The 22,889-nt window shown below is 44.8% G+C and overlaps 1 protein-coding gene across 1 annotated transcript; it reads left to right on the plus strand.

Annotated features, from left to right (window-relative positions):
• Window positions 1–8,041: 8,041 nt before the first annotated feature.
• On the plus strand, window positions 8,042–15,746 carry LOC124669209 (GDSL esterase/lipase At1g28600-like; the record flags this gene model as incomplete). Its single annotated transcript, XM_047205875.1, has 6 exons — window positions 8,042–8,080; window positions 12,323–12,584; window positions 12,653–12,877; window positions 14,716–14,864; window positions 14,989–15,265; window positions 15,466–15,746. Coding segments are annotated over 6 exons (1,233 nt in total), but the record flags the coding sequence as incomplete, so codon positions are not given.
• Window positions 15,747–22,889: the final 7,143 nt, after the last annotated feature.

Raw genomic sequence — 22,889 nt, forward strand, 5'->3', positions numbered from 1 at the left:
GATGCTTCCGGGCAAAATAGGAACCTGGGCGTTGATTTCGTCCAATTCCGAGAATATTTCGTTACTAGGATTTACGAAACCAAAAACAGCGAAAACGAGAACTGGCACTTCGGCATCTTGTTAATAGGTTAGTTCCAGAAAATGCACGAATATGACATAAAGTGTGCATAAAACATGTAGATATCATCAATAATGTGGCATGGAACACAAGAAATTATCGATACGTCGGAGACGTATTAAAAGCAACCGCTAAAACTTAATCTTCCTTTGTGTTGCTTCAATGCCTTTACTTTGAATTATTGCTTTATGAGTTAACTCTTATGCAAGACTTATTGATGCTTGTCTTGAAGTACTATTCATGAAAAGTCTTTGCTATATGATTCACTTGTTTACTCATGTCATATACATTGTTTTGATCGCTGCATTCACTACATATGCTTTACAAATAGTATGATCAAGGTTATGATGGCATGTCACTTCATAAATTATCTTTGTTATCATTTTACCTGCTCGGGACGAGCAGAACTAAGCTTGGGGATGCTGATACGTCTCCGACGTATCGATAATTTCTTATGTTCCATGCCACATTATTGATGTTATCTACATGTTTTATGCACACTTTATGTCATATTCGTGCATTTTCCGGAACTAACCTATTAACAAGATGCCGAAGTGCCGCTGTCGTTGTTTTCGCTGTTTTTGGTTTCAGAAATCCTAGTAACGAAATATTCTCGAATTGGACGAAATCAACGCCCAGGGTCCTATTTTGCCACGAAGCTTCCAGAAGACCGAAGAGTCAACGAAGTGGGGCCACGAGGTGGCCAAACCATAGGGCGGCGCGGCCTGGCCCTTGGCCGCACCGACCTGTGGTGTGGGGCCCTCGTGTAGCCCCCTAACCTGCCCTTCCGCCTACTTAAAGCCTCCGTCGCGAAACCCCCAGTACCGAGAGCCACGATACGGAAAACCTTACTGAGACGCCGCCGCCGCCAATCCCATCTCGGGGGATTCAGGAGATCGCCTCCGGCACCCTGCCGGAGAGGGGAATCATCTCCCGGAGGACTCTACGCCGCCATGGTCGCCTCCAGAGTGATGTGTGAGTAGTCTACCCCTGGACTATGGGTCCATAGCAGTAGCTAGATGGTTGTCTTCTCCCCATTGTGCTTCATTGTCGGATCTTGTGAGCTGCATAACATGATCAAGATCATCTATCCGTAATTCTATATGTTGCGTTTGTTGGGATCCGATGAATAGAGAATACTTGTTATGTTGATTATCAAAGTTATGTCTATGTGTTGTTTATGATCTTGCATGCTCTCCGTTACTAGTAGATGCTCCGGCCAAGTAGATGCTTGTAACTCCAAGAGGGAGTATTTATGCTCGATAGTGGGTTCATGTCTCCGTGAATCTGGGGGAGTGACAGAAACCTCTAAGATTATGGATGTGCTGTTGCCACTAGGGATAAAACATTGGTGCTATGTTCAAGGATGTAGTTACTGATTACATTACGCGCAATACTTAATGCAATTGTCTGTTGTTAGCAACTTAATACTGGAGGGGTTCGGATGATAACCTCGAAGGTGGACTTTTAGGCATAGATGCATGCTGGATAGCGGTCTATGTACTTTGTCGTAATGCCCAATTAAATCTCACTATACTCATCATAATATGTATGTGCATGGTCATGCCCTCTTTATTTGTCAATTGCCCAACTGTAATTTGTTCACCCAACATGCTGTTTATCTTATGGGAGAGACACCTCTAGTGAACTGTGGACCCCGGTCCAATTCTCTATACTGAAATACAATCTACTGCAATACTTGTTCTACTGTTTTCTGCAAACAATCATCATCCACACTATACATCTAGTCCTTTGTTACAGCAAGCCGGTGAGATTGACAACCTCACTGTTTCGTTGGGGCAAAGTACTTTGGTTGTGTTGTGCAGGTTCCACGTTGGCGCCGGAATCTCTGGTGTTGCGCCGCACTACATCCCGCCGCCATCAACCTTCAACGTGCTTCTTGACTCCTACTGGTTCGATTAAACCTTGGTTTCTTACTGAGGGAAACTTGCCGCTGTGCGCATCACACCTTCCTCTTGGGGTTCCCAACGGACGTGTCAACCACACGCATCACTCGATCTCTTATGTTTACCATGAATGTTCCCAAATTCTTATGGAGTGAGGCAGTTATGACTGCTACGTATTTGATCAACAGAATGCCTTCAAAGATTCTAGGTATGCAGTCTCCTTGCCAGCTCCTTCTAAATAACAATGACTTTGTTGTACCACCCAAACTCTTTGGTTGTACATGTTTTGTAAGGGATCACAGACCATCTGTTGGCAAGCTAGATCATCGGGCTATCAAATGTATCTTTATTGGCTATTCCTCCAGACAGAAGGGCTACAAGTGTTGGAGTCCCACCGACAGGAGGACATTTGTAAGCATGGATGTTACGTTTCGCGAGTCAGAACCATTTTATGACGGTGAGAGTGATCTTAGTGGCTTGTTCCAGGGGCTTGACCATCTTGGTGATGCTCAAGAGGGGGAGCAACAGCAAGGTGGTGATCAAGAGCAACAAGATGGTGACCAACATCAACATCAACATCAACAAATTCCTATTGTTGCCGAGATTCCTGCAATTCCTGGTACACCTACACCACCTAGACCCGTACCAACACAAAGATGGCTGCAGAATCCACTTGTGTACTCTAGAAGACAAGTACAAAGGGAACAAGTAGATGCACTGGAGGAGCAACAAGACCAGGGCGGGGAGCAACCCATTGGACCTGAAAATCAAGGAAGCACAAGTGTAGATTCTGCTGAGGAGAATCAATCTCAGACCGAGTCCAATAATAGCCTAGACTTGCCAATTGCAATAAGGAAAGGGGTAAGGAAAGTTGGGCCCCCAAAGCGGCTGAGTTATGATGACTATGACGTAGGAAATTATATTTCTTACGAGGCATTGTCACCCTCTTTTCGGGCTTTTGTTGCTTCACTACAAACTGTATCTGTTCCTAAGGATTGGAAGGCAGCCAGGTTGGACCCAAGATGGTGCAATGCTATGGTGGAAGAATTAGAGGCCTTGAAGAAAAATAAAACATGGGAGTTGACAGATCTCCCTAAAGGAAAGAATACGATGAGGGTCGTAAGTGGATCTATTCGTCAGAAACAAAATGCGGAAGGAAAAGTGGAGAGATATAAGGCAAGACTTGTGGCAAGAGGATATAGTCGGACTTATGGCATTAACTATGATGAGACGTTTGCACCGAGTGGCAAAAATGAGCACCGTCGAATATTGATCTCTTGTGCAGCAAATTTCGGATGGCCCTTGCATCAACTTGATGTCAAAAATGCATTTCTGCATGGTGATCTTCAAGAGGAGGTATATATGGAGATGCCACCAGGATTTGTCAGACCTGAAACTAAAGGGAAGGTATGTAGACTGAAGAAATCTCTATATGGCCTCAAACAATCTCCACGGGCCTGGTTTGACAGGTTTAGACAAGTGGTGTGTGGCATGGGATATGGTCAATGCAATGGAGACCATACCTTATTTTACAGACATTCTGAGCAGAAAATCACTATCCTTGCTGTGTATGTTGATGATATTATTATCACGGGAGATGATGATGTTGAAATCGCAAAACTGAAAGGATGCTTGAGTCAAGCCTTTGGGGTGAAAGATTTGGGAAAACTTAAATACTTCCTTGGAATAGAAGTTGCACGATCGTCAAAAGGGATATCACTATCTCAAAGAAAGTATACATTGGATCTCTTAGATGATATGGGCATGCTGGGTTGCCGAGTGGCTTCAACCCCTATTGACCAAAATAATAAAATCACAGCAGAGTCTGGAGAACCCATAGACAAGGAGAAATATCAAAGACTTGTTGGAAGACTAATATACTTATGCCACACAAGACCAGATATATCATTTGCAAGTGAGTGTAGTGAGTCGCTATATGCATGATCCGAGGGATGGACACTTGGAAGCAGCTCAAAGAATCTTGAGATACTTGAAGGGCACTCCGGGAAAAGGATTGTGGTTTAAAAGTAATGGACACCTAAATGTAGATGGATATTGTGATGCAGATTGGGCTAGCTGCTTAGATGATCGGAGATCCACCTCAGGGTATTGTGTTTTTGTTGGAGGAAATTTGGTGTCATGGAGAAGTAAGAAACAATCTGTTGTCTCGAAATCAACAGCTGAAGCAGAGTACAGAGCTATGTCACAGGGCCTGGGTGAAATGTTGTGGGTACGAAACCTTCTAAGAGAGCTAAAACTTTTAAGGCAAGGAAGCTTGAAAGTGTGGTGTGATAATATGTCTGCCATAAACATAGCAAACAACCCTGTCCAGCATGAGCGAACTAAACATGTGGAGATAGACAGATTCTTTATTAAAGAAAAGATTGATGCAGGGATTATCTCATTGGCTTATGTGAGATCGGGACAAAAAGTGGCAGACTGTTTAACAAAAGGACTAGGATCAAAGGAGTGTAATCTTGCCTGTGCCAAGATGGAGATGATTGACATTTATCACCCATCTTGAGGGGGAGTGTTGGATAACAGTTGGTGTATCCGTTGGGCTGTCTTCTTGTTCTCTTTTGTGGCCCATCTGGCCCAGCCCAGTTCTGACCTATATAAGGTGCTTCTATCTCTGTAACCCTAAGCTGAGAGGGTTCCTCCCTGCAGCCTCCTTCTACCTCAGGTTAGGCCCTCACCTCTGTCCACACAACTTCTGTTCCAGACCAAGCATTTGGATTTACTGGCTCTCTCAATCTGAGCTAAGCCCAACCAAACAAGCCGGGAGACAAACTGGACTGAGCCCTACCGTACGTGTATATATGATTCTGTACATCAGTGTAATGAGTGAATAAGACATTTTGTTTTTAATCAGTTGTATATACCCGTTCGAAAAAGGATCAGCTACATCCTTTTCGGGAATGAGGAGCACTAAGTTATGAATCTTTCAGTTCACAAGAGGCCAGACCCCTCCCACCTGCTGCCGGCCACCATGGCCGCCGGCAACGAGGGGGATATAGGCTGGCAGGGAGGTTGAGGGAAGAGCTCAAGCAGAGCAAGTTTTCACAAGGGGTCATCTGGGGCCAGCTTGGTTGCTCGTGAGGTGGTTTCCTGGCTCCGCTCATGCAAGAATCAGCAGTTTGTATCCCCACGTTTTCCGTTTCTCTTAGCACGATTCATAAAACACCGTAGTGCCTGTATGATAGGGTTAAAAATAAAAGGGAAACTTTCCGTCCGTTTTCGAAGAAGAAAAGAAATAGAGAGCAAAAAAGGGAAAAGGAAATGGCATTTTGCGGAAAACGAAAGGAAACGGAAGAATCATAAAAGGAAACGGAAATGAAAACGAGGGAGCTGTTTCCGACGGAAACAAAAATGGCAAAGGAAATTCCGGATAAACAAATATGAAGAGTTTCCGCAAATGTAACCTAGAGAGGCCCATGTTCTTGGTAGGCCTACATTTACACATGAAACTAGGCCTGCAGTCCACCTACTACCTAGTCCCAACTCCTAAGCGATCGCAGCGATCACGGCTTCTTCCTACAAGACTAGCGATTAGGCGGCCAAGCGACTGCCCACGAATAGTCTTAGTGTCGACGCAAAAATATTTATGTGAACTTGCGCTTGTCTAAGTGTTAAACTATGTCTGTTACTCCCTCCGTCACTAAAAGGATATCTTAACTTTGTCAAATTTTGGATGTATCTAGATACATCCAAATTTGGACAAAGTTGAGACACCCTTTTAGTGACGGAGGTAGTACTTTATGTTGAATTGCTGCTTGTTAAAGTTGAGTGATATTCCTTGTCTTATTGTCTACTTCGTTATATGTGCCTTTTTGGTATACAGACCAAGGTAATATGCCACCATTTTATTGTGACAAATATTCATTTTCGTAACGTATCACTCCCGTATCCACTCCATATTCATCTCCGGTGATTTCGTTTCCATATTCATTTCCGGGGTTTCCGATTTCATTTTCGATTCCGTCAAGATAGGCGAAAACAAATGATAAGACATATTTCCGTCCGTTTCCGTTCCGTTTTCAACCCTACTGTATGAGGAGGCACACTCGACCCGGGCGTTCATGGCGAACCAAGCTATTCTCGCACTCGCGAGGGAAAAATTGTGCCGAGCTTGTGCGAGCGATAGATAGCAGGAGCTCGCGCGCGTATAGGGAAATCCCACAGGAGAAATTCGGTCACGTCCCGCCGAAACTTGGCCCCTATTTACACCGCCGCGCCTCAACGGAAAATCCCCCGCCGCCATTTCTCCCCTTTCGAGCTCTCCGTCTAGGGCAACTTCTCACCGACAAGCAGGTAAGCGACTACATCTTCTCCGGCCGGTGTAGCCCCACCGCGGGAGGTCATCTTCCTCGTCCTCGCAGGCATATCGAATACGTCTGCCTCGTCCGACTGTTAGATCCATGTGAGTAACATGGAACGCTAGCTTAGATATGTTTTTCCAGGCTTATTTGCTTAGATCTAGAGGTTCTTAGTTCATTCTAGAGTTGTAGTTTCTTGATATAGCGTCTGGTAGAGGTAGATCTATGTCTTTGCATATGTTCGTCGCCAAGTGTGATTCTCATTAATGTGTAAGACAAGTATAAGTGCAATAGTCTCCATTTTGAAAAAAAAGCGAGGATTACTTCTACAATGTATATGTGCTCTCCTTATACCAGCTTTGGACTTATACATGCCAGCATGCAAAGAAGATCGACAGTGTTCTATGTGCTTGCATGCAAGGTGTTTGATGCGTGCTATGTTCAAAGTATTTTTCATTGTTCTTGGTCTTGTTTGCAAGGCGTTCGATGCGTGCTATGTTATAAGAGCTTGTAAATATGCTTGCATACTAGGTGTTAGATGTGTGCTATGTGCTATGTGTATTTTGTATCATCATAATATTAACTCACAAGACTAGTTTATATTGTTATTTGTATTAAAATATTGTGCATTTTTAGATGATTTATGCGATTTTCCTATAACATCCCATTATTTTGGTTTTAACTCTGTAGTATTTTTGAAATTACAGGAGCTATGGGACTAAAAAAGGGCAAGGTCAGATGCCACACTTCAGAAATTTAGAGACGAACAAAATGAGCTGGGCCACAAGAGGTCAACAGGCTTGGGAAATAGAGCAGGTGGCGCGTGCCCCACCCCAGGACGTGGCACCTGGGATCTTTCAGCACTCGGACACCGGCTTGCCTCCTCCTTGGCATACCTCCTTATATACCCCAAAAACCTATCCTCCCAGGAGAATGGAGTCTTTCACGAAACAGAGCGCCGCCACCACCAGGTTCTTCATTTCGGGGGTCAGATTAGTCCTACTCTCCACGCTGGAGAGGTGGATTTCGATGCCACACCACCATCGTCATCAACACCATCTCCATCAATCGTGTGCTCACTCTCTATCACCATGGGTGAATAGTTCTCTGTAGGTGACATAGGCATCCTGAATGGGCCTGCCGAATAAAGTACCCGATGATGGTTGAAGGCCCACGACCCGAAGTCTATGAAGCCCGGAAGCTCAATAAGCGTCGGTATGGAAATAGAGATAGATTATGAATAAAGAGACTTGTAATAACACGGGAATGATTCAAATAGCCTCCCGGACTTTGTAACTTGTATGATACGAAAGCCTCGGCTCCACCTCCTATATAAAGGGGAGCTGAGGGAGAAAGAGGGCATCGAATCATTGTCAACACAAGCCCTACTTTTCATAGTCGAGCACCTTTTCGGCTGAACCTTCGAGATCTACTTGCCCTCTACTTTCCGCGAAACCCTAGTCTACAACTTGTAGGCATTGACAAGTTAAACCCTTGTCGATTGGCGCCATCTGTGGGAATTGGAGGCGACAAGGAGCTGATCTCGATGGCGTCGTCAACATCGTCAACATCATCAGTAGCAAGCAACGCGATGGACGGAGGTAAACATGTCAAACCTGATCTCGTCGATTTTGTTGCTCATCCTCCCGCCCGTTTGCATGCATATGCTGATCTGGAGGAGTCGACGGAGATGACGTTCGGGAGTTTCCACTTCCTCGTCGGGAAAGAAGGATCGCACCGTTTTGCGGCACCGATTTTTTCGGGACCGTCAGTGGCCGATTCCGACTTTTCATATCATCAACATCAATCATCGAGTCGGGCGACGAGGAGGTTTCGTCGTCAAGCTTCACCAAGCCCGCCATCGGCGGAGAACTCGCCGATATGTTCGGCAACATGTCTTTCGGGTCGTTCACGGGCTCCGATCTGAGCAGCGACTCGGAAAGCATTGACGGCTTCGACTTCATCGACATATCACTTCTATTCGGGTGGTCTTCGCCGATCTATCAGACGGCATCACCAACCCTGAAGAAGAAAACAAAGCTACAATATATCATCAAATCTGTGTAATCGGTGAGTCAAGTCATCCAGAAGAGGCGTCAGAGGCTTTCGATGATATGGGTAATCCATACATCGATCCCGATGATCTTACGTGGGGAACCGGTAATAAGTACGTTGGAACCACACCTCGCGAAAAAGTGCAGCTTTCGCAAACAGCTTAGGATAGAATCTGGCAAGTGAGGTTTTAGTCTATTTGCTAAACATTTTGCAATCAGTTTGTAAACAACATTGCATACACTTATCGGCATGTAGTCATCGGGAATTTGAGGAACAAGTTTCTTAGGAATAAGAGCAATATGTTTTTCATTAATATGAGCAGGAAGAATTCCCGACTGAAAAAAAGATCTTACCAGCATGCATACATCATCTCCAATCCAGCTCCAAGTTGCTATGTAGAATTCAACATTGAATCCGTCTGGTTCTGGTGAAGCATTCCTCTTCATTTCCGTCAATGTCTCCCATAGTTCTTGTTTCCCCGGTACTGTATAGGTGTAGTCATGGCTAGGAATAAGTAGCTGAGTGTGCATGAATGGCCTGCCATGGCTAGAATTTTGGGAAGCAAAGATGTGCTGAAGTAGTTTACAAAAGTATTACTAATTTTATCCGGCATAAATTGAACGATATCATTTTCATCCTTTACAGAGACAATTGTATTCCTTCTTCTTCTCTTTGTGACTGCCTTATGAAAAAAGAAGTGTTCCTATCTCCATATTTTATCCAGTTCTTCTTAGCCCTTTGTGCATAATAATCCGTGAGTTTGTTCATATTTTGTTCATACCTTGTTACCAAATTGGCTTCAAGGGCTTGATCTTGGTTCTTTAGTGGTTGAAGTTGTACCTCTTTAATCTTCTCTTCAATCTCCTTTAGCTCATCCTGCAAAGGCTTCTTCTTCCTACACCAAATTTTTAGAGCTCCTGCAAGATGATTAGTTCTGGCACAGAAAGAATATGTTGCACTCTTAGCCCATGCCTCTTTGCATGTTTCTGAAAATCGTCTTCTTTAAGCCACCAATTTTCAAACTTGAATTTACGTTTGATTTTAGAAGCCGAACCATCAGTAGAGAGTAAAATAGGAGCATGGTCACTAAGAGAATGAATAAGAGGCATGTTATAAACGTTCGAAATGGGATAAGCATCACACCATTCAACATTTACTAAGCAGCGATCTAGTCTTTCATAAGTGGGATTTGAGGAGAACCGTTTATTTGTCCAGGTGTAAGAAGGCCCACTAAAGCCTAGGTCGAACAACCCACATTTCTTGATCATTAAACGAAAAGCATTCATCCGAGATCGGTTAATATTCAGAGAGCTCTTATTCATGTCATACAGAAGTTCATTCATATCTCCGATACACATGATTGACATAGTAGAGTTATCATACACAAAAGAGGCAACCTGATCCCATATCTGACTAGTGTTATGATGATAGGGATCGCCATATATACACACAAGCCCAAACTGCAGTTTACTACCTCTATTAATGACAGTAGCTAGAATAACATGAAAATTAAAACTATGCACAAGAACATGTACTTCATCAGTCCACATCAGCCAAAGCCCTCCCGATCGTCTCCGAGAAGGCACTACAATACTATCAGACATGTTAAATCTAGCAACAAGATCAGCAGAATGAATTTTTGATGATTTAATTTCCGAGATGAAGGTTACCTGAGCTTTGGTCGCAAGGATCATCTTGGCAAGATGGCACATTTTAGGACTGCCAAGGTTCTTGCCAATGCCTTGGCAGTTCCATCCTAATGCCCTCATGGCGCCCGTGGCACCTTAGAGGCTGGCGCCAGTGCCTCATCATCCAACTCCATACTCCTTTCTCCTTCACCTTGCTTATTGCCATGTTTCCCAGCTGCTTTATTATCTGCAAGTTGAGTTTGTTCTTGGTTTTCTGTACCAGCAATGCGAAGAGCCATCTCAGGGGGTGAGAAAGCCCCATAACAAGATAGTTCGAATGAAAATTGGGCTTTATTACCAAGGTGAGCTTGATCGCCTGAATCTAATAATAAAGAAGTATGATCTGACCCCGTTCTAGTCAATGCCCTAACCGTGGATGCAGTTGTAAATAAAATATTGTACTTGGAACTTTGGAAGAAGTTGGGATCTACAAAAAGAACGAAAATCTAAAGACATAACCGTAATCCACAGCTTAGCAGTTTTTGTAGAACTAGGAATAATGATGTTTTGTTTGGCCACTATTCCAGGAACATACCGGTTGTATGATCATGTTGTAAACTCTGATCTTGGAAAAAATACAAGTTTGTTAAGTTCTTGAAATTCTAAAGATTTGTAAAGCTTGCCCTTCCAACTTGTATCTTGTGATCTAGAGTAATGAATAAGAAACATCTTCGCTGGAAACTTCATTTATGTATTGTTGTTCTTTATCATTTGTTGAGAATGAAAAATTAAGAGTACCAAGGACATACTAAGGTTGTGTTGATGATGCTTGAGCCAAGAAGAGCATATAAATGCAACATTCTATTTTATATTTGAAGCAAAAAAAAAGAAGATAGAAGTTGCTCTTGTTGGAACGAGGGTGCCCTCATTGCCATTATGCTACTGTTGCTAAGGGTAGGTATATTTGGAAGTCACTGAAAGTTTCATGGAGGCTCACCTATACTCCCAGCCACATACTTCAGCCATTCCCACACAAGAAAACGGGGCAAAATAAAGAAGCTTCAGGCCGAGCATCCATCGGATAGATCAGCAGATTCTGCTGAACTTGAAACAGCATGTTGTATATTTTCCTAAAATTGGAGGCATGACAACGGCCGATAAACCTCTTGATGGTAATGTAGCTGTCATGGTTGGACTGATGTTGCTAGCGCCAAAGTCAAACGATTCCTGCACCAAACAAATTTCAAGGATTTTACATGATTGAGCACTGTAACAAATTTTAAGTATGCTTTTACTTGTCTGCCATATACTAGAAGGAATAAGCATTAAGCATGAAACACTTTTTATTTTATGTCACATATATCTTCTGATTTTCAGTTAGGAACGATCTGAACGACAGCAAACTTGGTTGAACTCGAGCAGCTCGGCCATCAGTGAGTCGAATTGCGCGGGCGTCCGTTGACGACGAGCAGCTTGGCCGGCGGCAGGGCGGCAAGGTCTAGCTGCAGTATAAGGAAACGATGAGCTACTGCAGGTCAAGGTTTCGGATTTCGTTTTGCAAAATTTACCGTCCCTAGGCGAAATGGTGGCCTGGCCATTCACGACGGCATGGAGGCAGCAGGGTCTTCCCGGATCTGTACAAAGCGCAACACCTACGGTGCAGTTTCAGCTTTTCGCGTAATTAGCGGCACGTCCGGTGAGCAGCTCGGACGGCGAGCTGCAGGTTGAGGAAGATGGTGAGGTGCCTATGTGCGGCCGGCCGCTCACGACGGGGAGATGGAGGCAGCTCGGCCTGGTCGACTCAACGAAGGGCTGAAGGACAGAAAATACTACAGGGAAGTTTGAGCTTTTAGTTGCAAAAATTAGCGGCACGTACGTCCTGCTTCCTTTTTTTTTCTCATTCAGAATCCACGTACGTACGCAGGATCTAGGCCTTGTCATCGCGTAACTCGTCCGTGACTATCCATAGGTGTAACACGCGCGTACGGACAGGTTTTTTACACTTCATCCAAAGGCACTTCGTCCGTAAGTCAAGCGTTCCGTCGGTGCCGTCCTCCCTCCTCCGTCCTCCCTGCGACTATATGCACGATCAATAATACTAGACCTATGGGAAGTTTTCTTACGAACAAATGTTACGGGGAGATTGGGAGGCACGTCATCCCTGCCGTCCACCCACCACCCTACCAGCTACCAGGAATAGCTTATAATCTAGTCGCCGTCGGGTGTAGGTGCCACAGTTGTCCGGTTCTACCCTGTCGCCCTCGGTCCATGGGTATATTCTCGCCCTCCCTGGAGCAGAAGGTCATGGATTCCTCGGCCACCATGTCGGTACTGGCCGTGCTGCTACTGGTACTGGCGGTGGCGCAGCCATCGGGGGCGGACACGCCATGCTACACGCGGCTGTTCAGCTTCGGGGACTCGCTGACAGATACGGGCAACTTCGGCTTCGTCTTCCCCAACGACACCCTGGCCCCCGGGCTCTCTCTGCCCTACGGCGAGACCTTCTTCCACAGCGCCACCGGCCGCTGCTCGAATGGCCGCCTCATCGTCGACTTCATCGGTACGGCACAATCACCCGTCTAGCATGATCCATGGAATGATCAACTTACCTGTGTGGGTGTGCCGCAGCGCACGCGCTAGGGCTGCCGCTCGTGACGCCGTACTGGAGCGGGAAGAGCGTGGAGGACTTCGCGCACGGAGCCAACTTTGCCGTCGCCGGCGCAACAGCGATGAGCCCGGAATTCTTCTGGGAGAGGGGCTACTCCGCGGCTGACGCGGACACAGTGCACCTCGACATGCAGATGAACTGGTTCCGAGACCTACTCCACCTACTCTGCCCAAGCGATTTATCGGGTACGTTAACTATACCTTCGGCACGCGCGCGATTTGTATTTCAATTGAGCGCATGCACTCGGAAAAACATTTCTTGCGAAATTTAACTGGAATCAGGGTATATATGCTATTGCACTTGATTAGTTACTTACGAGACCCACTCTATTAAGCACTAATATATTACCTCACCCCTTCGATTTTCCTTTGCTGGAAGTCGAACATTTTTCTAAAATTGATCAAGTTTTACACAAAAAATAGCCACATGCATGTATGACATTAAAGTACTACTATATTTTTTCGATAATGATTAAAGTACTATATTATTAAACTACAGTACTACATGTTAAGATGATTATATATATGAATATTAATTAAGTGTAATAAATATTGCCATTCTATAAAATTGATCAAAGTTAAGGGCGCCAACTAGGGTTCGGCTCCCAATAGTACCTATTTGGCCGTAAGATTTCTACTAGGTCCGCACTTGGAAATAACAGAGTCCCTTAAAAAGCATCCCGTTAATCACTCCCGTAAAATACTTCTGGTGATCACGTTGCCTCAAGCGCCCCACTCCCTTAGAAAGCTTTCAAAGATGGTTCCTTTAATCACGTTGCTTCCAAAATAAACTTCCTTTCATATGGCTTCCAAAATAAACTTCCCTTAATCCCTTTGCTTCCAAATATGCTTTCAATATTCTATTGGCCAGATCCATATAATCATGCAGGATTCCATCCACTACATATGATGCTTACTTTCAATTTGCATCATACTTTGAGCGCTACAATCCATGCTTCATCATTGAGTAATGTTACAGTGTTAGGATTTGATTCTGCCATATAGTTGCATTTGGAAATGCCGCCTTATTATTGTTGAAGCATGCACAATAATGTGCCAAACTTTTTATTTACCGTATTGTATGTTTATGAAAGGAAGCGTGCATGTATGTTCAAAGAAGCAGATTGTCTTCATGATTGAAGCAAGTCGATCACATGTAATACATCTGCTTGTATCACTAGTAGAGAAACCCCCCTTTAGCCTTACTAAAGATCCGGTACTAAAGCCTCCCACCTTTAGTACCGGTTCCTTACGAACCGGTACTAAAGGTGCCTCCACGTGGGCAGATTCGTAACACGAACCGGTACTAAAGGTTATTTAGTAGAGGGAGCATACGCACCCGCGAGTCCAATTGAATTTCCGATTTCAAAGTCCGTAGTTTATGCCTTCTTAAAGAATATGTATCAGAAGTAAAATATAGAGTGATCAAACTGAATAGCTAGGTTATTAGAGAGGTCCCATTATATGGAAGAAAGATAAAACATCATTAGGATCTTAGGTTCAAGTCATTCCCCTATCTATCAATATATCCTAGTCGATGGTCCACATTTGTCTACTGATCCGGACATATACTACCTTAGGCGTCGTTTCATTGGCATCCCTCTTTGAGACCCATTCAGCCTCACGCAGAGAGACTTGTTGAAACTTTCATACCCAATTCGACAATTATATTACTTTAATGCAGATAGGTTCACGACCAGTAACCTCCATATTACTCACCATCCAACAGCTCAACTGATATATTGTATCTTCATTGCCAAAATTTTACCTCAAAATGTGAATATACATTTGGACTTACTGTTGCTTCGCTTTGACATAAAAAATCACCATGTCATTGCTGTTTCCTAGAAAAGACATCTTTAGCGTCAGAAGTGAGACCTGTCATACTCATACCTATAAATATTGCATGTAATGATAGATGGTTTTATGTTTTTGTAATCTTTTCAGAATGTTGAATTTTGGAATTTCTAAAGTATAAAATGTTGACATAATACAATGATCTAGAACTTATTTTTATTTAACAGATTGCGCGGACATGATGAACAAATCTTTGTTCTTAGTTGGAGAAATTGGGGGCAATGACTACAACTCCCCTCTCCAATCTTTGATGCCCTTTGAGATGATTCGGTCCTTCACTCCTAGTGTAATTGACAAAATCTCTTCCACGATCACTGTGAGTCATTTTGTGGTGTTTCTCTTTCTTCAATTGCCACGATTATTATTATCTCAAGTACAAATTTAAGAAATAGCGCATAAGTACATAAGTACATACTAATGCAACTGTGTGGAATTTGCAGGATCTGATTGGCCTCGGAGCCAAAACACTACTAGTTCCTGGCAACCTTCCGATTGGGTGCTCACCATTATACTTGACGGCATACAAGAGTAACAAGACAAAAGACTATGAGCCAGAGACAGGCTGCATCCGTTGGTTGAACGAATTCTCACAATACCACAATAAAATTCTTATGGATGAGTTGGAGAAGTTGCAAAAGCTTCATCCTAATGTAGCAATCATATATGCCGATTACTATGCAGCTGCTATGGAAATATTTGTTTCCCCTAAACATTTTGGTGAGTCTAAAGCATTTTTATGTCATACTATTAATTGTGCTCTATACCAAAAAAAATACACTTCACTAAGATACGCTAGTCCATGTAAATGACCAACCAAGACATGAAGTTTTCAAGAGAAACATATAAACTCTTGAAGGAACAAAACTTGCTTCTTTGGATTATCTACTATCTCTTATCGGCGATATTTTTTTCTTTAGGGATGGAGGATCCGTTGCTTGCTTGCTGCGGAGGAGCAGGTCCTTATGGTGTGTCTTTGGCTGAACGTTGTGGACAAGGAGAATACAACCTGTGTGATGACCCACAAAATTATGGATCCTGGGACGGCATACATCCCACAGAAGCAACAAACGAAGCTATTGCCAATGGTCTTCTAAGAGGTCCATATACTAAGCCTCCAATTTCGACCACCACCAATTCATGTGGAAGGCTTAGTGAACTTTTCTCTTCTGTTGAATACAAGGTCATCTACAACGTGTAATTTGTAACTATATTTTTAATCAAATGGAATCTTCACTATCCTAATTTATGCACAAACTAGCGCCAGTAAAGATGTGCCAATTAGTGGCATTGCACTATTGCTACTCGTGACGTGTATCCAACATTGGTAACATTTATTAGTGGCGTGCCTAGCACAAGCCACCAGCAATGGACGCTTTAGTGGTGTGGCGTGGTTGGCTTCCATTGAGAAACTTCGATAGTGGAAATTTTCATGGGTAATTTCATATCAATTTCAAAGAAAATCACATTGAAAAATAAAATGACAAATTCCATTGAAATATTAGGATATCAGAATAAATAAGAGTTGACGAAAGTTTCAGTGATTTTGACTATCGACTAGACCGTGAGTGCGCGCGTTGCTGCGCCCGTCCAATCCGGACAATAATACAAGATACTATCTAATAAATTTCAAACGGTAAACAAATACAACAAATTTTATCGAGTTTGTTCGATATTTGGGCCGAGTGATATAGAGATTTTACATGCTTTACATAACTTATTGCGAATGCCAGCCGTGTTACATATTTTTTTCTTAATCAATAGAAGTACTATGAATTATCTAAACAACAAGTTATTGCTAATCACATAAGCATGCAAACACATTTTTTTAATTTATTTGCAGCCATCAAAATGAGATTTCATGAGCAATTGTTCCAACATTTGACAAATAATTCGTGTTATTGATCTTGATACCACAAAACTTGATTTAGAAAGCGTTATTGCTTAGATGAAAAGTTTATTTTGTGGAAGTTATTTCTTCCCGTCACATGCTAGCATAAAAAACATATTCACAATCGAGAGGCACAATATCGAGCAATAAAGTTTTAGTAGCTAACCTTTCTAAAAACCATTTTGTTTGTTTTGGACCAAGCATCGTTAGCTACTTTCCAATGTTCAACAACGGTGTACAGTTTCCAAAAATTGAAAGGACATGACATAGAAGTACATAGGGACGACATATACATCGTGATATACATGTCTAGAAGGAAGAGGTGCTTCAGCATTCTAAAAAAAAAAGCAAGGCACTCTTAGTTGTAGCTACGGAGTTGGAGGTGTTACCTGACTTCAGATTTAACCTGGTACGAAATCAGATACATAACTCTAGTATTAATAGATGGTGATGACAAATAATAAAAGGAGAGAGAGCTAATCGGATTGGTTTCAGTAGGAGGACCAGTCGACTTTGCATCTGAGTTCGATTGTGTATATTGTGTTTGATGAAGCATATCAGTTGGGGGGATATATACAAGACCACTGATGCTGTTGTGGCACATCTCACAGGTAATTTCATTACTGATACAACTTGGGGATAAAAAACAAAGATTTCCCATGTAATCAAGGATAATAGATCTAAACACGTGAGGGGTAAGAAAAGGTACCACTGAAATAGAAAAGAACGTTGATTCAGGTCACCATGCATCAACAATAGATTATTATAAGCAAGCCTCTTTTACATATCCAAAAATCCAAATAGAAGGTGTGACAGCATCGGATGACCTGCATTTAAAATCAAAATGAAATGGATTGTATTTATGTGGAAACTGACAACATAAAGATTAGTACTATAATTTGACGTTGTCCTGTTCAGTCGTATGTAGATCCAAAAAGCAGAGTAAACTCATTAGAAATTTACAGTATATAAACTAAAAAAAAGAGCAAACATGTGAAACTGGAATGATAAGCACCTCCATTCAGGACCTCTCAGTCTAAATCTCAGATTGGTTAACTGTTTGATTCAGGAAACAATAGTGAGAGCAACAACAATTTAGAGGATACAGTTGTGGTTTGAATAGATCAAATTCCATCCGGATTTGAGGGCTGGGTACGGCCGACGACAACACTGGGAAAAGAACACATGAGGTAACAGCGGCGAGGACATGGGGCGGGGAGACATTACCAGGAAGAAAGGCCTGGGACTGGAAGGGCTCCATGTTGAAGATCGCGGCAGTGCACAGAAGGAGCCAAGAGGAGGTGTTGTCCGCCAAAGATCTGAGCCATCTCCTGATGCGTTGCATGAACTATTCCTATGCAAAAACATGGGAAACGAGTATTGAAGCGGAAGGGAAAATCCACCAATGAACATATGTAGAAACTGAAGTGATTAAGGGAAGCTCCATCTCTACGTCTCCTCCGCCGGCATTGATTCAACGCGACTCCATTATTGGGAGCTCGACCGACATGCCCCTGATACTTAATGCCCGAGCAGCAGGCCTGCAAAACAATAAAGCCACCTTGTCCAGGTCATGCGGCCCATGAAGTGTTGGCCCAATGAATAAGGAGAGGCCGAGATCAATCCCCAGAGTAGCATCCCAGTCACGTAAAAAACGGCCAGCTAGCACAAATTTACGGAGCCAACAAGGCCCAAGGGATGATTCAGCACGCCCGCATGATCTAGACCCTTCACAAGTAAGATCTAACAGCAATGAGCTAAGAGGTGATCTATGTGGTACGGACCTAACGCTCTGGCGATTAGGGTTTAGGGCGACTTTGGCGGCGATCATCGTCGACGAAGGAAATCTGCCCCGGTTGATCCCTGCTGCTGCGTCTTCTCCTGTTCGGGCTGACTCAGGGGCTGTCTAGCACAGCTGCCCGGCCTTGGCGGTGAGTAACCTGCGCAGATCGGATCGGATCGGTTGGGCGGACACGGCGATGGAGGCGGAAGGATCGAAGAGGGAGAGGGTATTTGAGGTGGATGAGTTGCTGAAGAATCTTAAGCTGAGCGAGGCGGAGCGTGAAGGGGTGTTCTTGGCAAGGGCGGAGCGTGAGAATCTGCCGGAGGTGAAGTGGATGGCGGTAGGGCGCCTTCTGACGGTTAGAGGCTTTAGCGAGCAATCGTTGGAGAAGACGCTGAGGGCGGCATGGAATCCTGCAAGGGAAGTAACGTTCAGATCGATTGAGAAGAATCTATTCCAGGTGCAAGCACATTGCCTGGGAGATTGGAACCGCATTATGGAGGATGGTCCGTGGCTCTTTCGGGAGTGCGCGTTCATGGTTGAGAAATTCGATGGGGCAACTCCTGTACCATCTGTGTTGCCAAACAGGGTCCAGGCTTGGATCCAGATTCATCGCATCCCACCGCTGTATCGCACGGAGGCTATTTTGAAGCAGTTGGCGGCTAGGGTGGGTGAAGTTGATCGGGTGGAGACGAAGGTGGTGTCCTTCGGCAATGGTGATTTTCACAGAGCGCGCGTCAAGTTGAATGCGGATAAACCTCTGCCGCGAGTGGTTACGTTTACACCGGAGGGTTGCGACAGCATGATGTTTGTGGTGAAGTATGAGAAGCTACCCAGGTTTTGCAATTTCTGTGGCAAGATGGGTCATGAACACCTGGAGTGCGGAACTGGGGAGTATGCGGAGGATGATCTGCAGTTTGGGAACTGGATGCTCGCGTCGGAAGTGTCATGGCACCCGAGCACACCGAGGGTTCGCCGGGGGTTTGCGCCTTCTGGAGATGGAGCGAGAGGCGGACGAGGTGGTATGGGGGAGCGTGGTGCCAGGTTCTCTGGGAGAGGAGGAGCAAGGGGCCGCCCTTCGGCGAGGGGTGGACGTGATGGGGCTGTTTGGGTGGAAAAGACGAACTTGGTAAAGGTGCCGCCACGGAAACGGAACTCAGGAGAAGCTGGCCTGGACATTGTTAAGGGGAATGAGCTTGAGGACTCAGCCACGAGTCCGATTAAGCCGCTGTTGGAGGGGGCTGAGAAGAATACAGACATGTCAGGTGCCCAAAGGCAATTGCACATGGATGACGCTGATCTGGCTTTGGTGGCTATCCCTCCGCCACCGCCTCAGTATGTACCACCAAAGGATAAGAAGAGGCAGAAGAAGGACAGGGAGGGTGCGGAGAAGACCAAGATTGATGCTGGCAATAAGACGGGCTCCCTCGAGGAGCGCCGCCAGCAGCAATGAGTTGCTTTATCTGGAACTGTCGCGGACTTGGCGAGGCTGCGACAGTTAAAGAGCTTCTCGCCTTCGCGAGGTGTTTCGCCCCCTCGATCTTGTGCGTGATAGAAACTCAAGTGCATAAGTCGAGGGTTGAAGGATTACGGCATACCTTAGGTTATGATCATTCTTTTGCTGTAAGCAGCTCTGGCCGTAGTGGAGGGCTAGGGATTTTCTGGAACAATGGAATAAAAATTGAGATTTTACCGTATTCGCAATATCATATTGACACTATTGTTACGGAGGCTGTCGGGTCTCCGTGGAGACTAACTTGTGTATACGGGGAAGCACAGACAAGAGAAAGATACAAGACTTGGGATATGTTGAAGTTCATCAAGTCGGCTTCAGATTTACCCTGGGTTTGCTTAGGGGATTTTAATGAAGTTTTACATCGATCGGAACATGTAGGTGTGCAAGAAAGGAGTCACGCTCAGATGGCAGGGTTCCGAGAGATGGTGGATGTATGCGGCCTCAGAGATCTTGGATTTGAGGGCCGGAGTTGGACTTTCGAGAAGAAAGTAGCTGGGGGCACCTTCTGTCGGGTGCGTCTCGATAGGGCGCTAGCTACACAGGAGTGGTGTGACCGTTTTGCGGGAGCTTTTGTCCGGAACCTGACGGCGGTATCATCGGATCACGGACCGATCTTACTCAGTTGGCGTTACGTGGAGAATCGTCGGAGGAAGCCTTTGGGCTTTAAATACGAACTGATGTGGGAGGAACACAAGGAATTTTCGCCGATGGTCTCTGATGCATGGAGGGGAGCCGGCGAGGCAAGGGACTTGCAATCCCTGCAGGGTAAACTCGCATCATTTGCGGGTGAACTCAAGAACTGGGGCAAGACCACATTTGGGAATGTGCGACTTGAGTTGGGTAAGCTCAAGGATGAGCTCGAGAGGTTGCAATCAGTACCCGGCAGACAAGGGCCAACACATGCTGAAATTAAAGTTACGGATCGTCTTGTGGAATTGAATCATAGGGAGGAAATTATGTGGCAGCAACGATCAAGGGTACAGTGGCTAGCTGCGGGAGACAAAAATACTCGTTTCTTCCATTTGAGAGCGAGCCAGAGAAGAAAGAAGAACCGCATTACAAAGCTGACGACGCCCAGCGGTCAGGTGACGAGTGACGAAGTGGAGATGAAGAATATGACCACGGCCTTTTACAAAAATCTGTACACTTCGGAGGAAACGATAGGCATGGAGGGGGTACTTGATACAGTGCCTGTCAAGGTTACACCAAGGATGAATGACTCACTGTTGGCTCCGTTCACGGAAAGCGAAGTGAAGGAAGCGCTGTTTCAAATGTTTCCTACTAAGGCGCCGGGGCCAGATGGCTTCCCTGCTCATTTCTTCCAGCGGTATTGGGAGTTATGTGGCGCGGAGGTGACTACAGTGGTGATGAGGGTGCTGAAAGGAGAGGATGATCCGGCAGTAATTAATAAGACTTTGGTAGTGCTGATACCAAAGGTGGCGAGCCCGGAAGAATTGGGCCAGTTTCGACCTATAAGCTTGTGCAATGTTATTTATAAGATAGCATCGAAGGTGGCAGCAAATAGACTGAAGGTGATTTTACCAGAGATCATCTCAGAGGAGCAGTCTGCATTTGTTCCTGGTAGATTGATTACGGACAACATCATCACATCATATGAATGTTTACATTTCATGAAGAAGAAGCGAGCCAAGGGGCTTCGATGCTGTGCCTTGAAGTTGGATATGAAGAAAGCCTATGACCGGGTAGAGTGGAGCTATTTACGGGCCATCATGCTTAAGCTGGGGTTTCATAGGCTTTGGGTGGAGATGATCATGCGTTTGGTTACCTCTGTATCCTTCTCAGTACTGTTTAATGGAGAAGCTACAGAGAGTTTTACTCCTTCTAGGGGGATTCGGCAGGGTGATCCAATCTCTCCCTATCTCTTTCTGTTGGCAGCAGAGGGCCTTTCGTGCCTCTTAAAATCAAGAAGTGAGTCATCGATCTTAAGTGGAATTAAAGTGGCCACATCCGCCCCGGTGGTAGGACACTTACTCTTCGCTGATGACAGCCTGCTGTTCTTCAGAGCTGATAGGGAAAACGCGGAGGCGATTAAGGAGGTGTTGGAGATTTATTGTCGGGCTTCAGGCCAACAGGTGAATATGGATAAATCGTCCATTCATTTTGCCAAGGGCTGTAGTCAGACTATCAGAGATGAGATCATGGATTTGCTGGATGTTCACAACGAAGCTTTGAGTGTGAAATATTTAGGGATGCCTACAGATGTGGGTGCCTCAACTAATGGAGCCTTTAAATATTTAAAGGACCGAGTTTGGAAGAAAATCCAGGGCTGGCTGGAGATGTTACTATCCTCCGGAGGGAAGGAGATTCTGATAAAATCAGTAGTCCAGGCGCTAACAACATATTGTATGTCCTGCTTCAGGCTACCAAGGGGTTTATGCGAGCATATCAATGGGTTGATTCGGAACTTCTGGTGGGGTAGCAAAGAGGGCAAGAGGAAGACCTGTTGGGTGGCATGGGAAGCTATGACCAAACCAAAAGGGCTTGGAGGACTTGGTTTCCGAGATATAGAGCTTTTTAACTTGGCTCTTCTCGCAAGGCAAGCTTGGCGTGTCCTGCAGGATCCTCAGAGTTTAAGTGCTAGGATCCTAAAGGCAGTCTACTTTCCATCCTGTGATCTCCTGGAGGCGGAAATTGGATCGTCGCCGTCTCGGGTATGGAGAGCAATCAGAGAAGGGAAGGAAATTCTCAAGCAAGGTCTGATCCGCCGTATTGGCAATGGAGCGAGTACTAACATTTGGAACACGAACTGGCTGCCGCGTGATTGCATGTTGAGACCGGTTTGTTGTCCACTTGTGGAGCCGCCCCAAATGGTGAGTGAGCTGGTTGATGATCACACAAGGACGTGGAACACTGATAGAGTTCAGGAAGCGTTTGTACCTATGGACGCCGAACTAGTGCTAAATATACCACTTCCGACGCGCCAACAAGATGACTGGTGGGCGTGGCATTATGAGAAGAGGGGAGTTTTCACGGTGCGATCAGCGTATAGGATGCTGGTAGATGCGAAGGAAAGGAGGACTGCATGGTTGGAAGAAAATGCAGGCAAATACGATACTAAGGGGGAGGAGAAGGACTGGACATCGCTGTGGAATGTCAGAGTCCCCTCAAAACTGCGTGTTTTCCTTTGGAGACT

This window comes from Lolium rigidum, chromosome 7 (assembly GCF_022539505.1).
Source record: "Lolium rigidum isolate FL_2022 chromosome 7, APGP_CSIRO_Lrig_0.1, whole genome shotgun sequence".
In the NCBI taxonomy this organism is placed as follows: Eukaryota; Viridiplantae; Streptophyta; class Magnoliopsida; order Poales; family Poaceae; genus Lolium; species Lolium rigidum.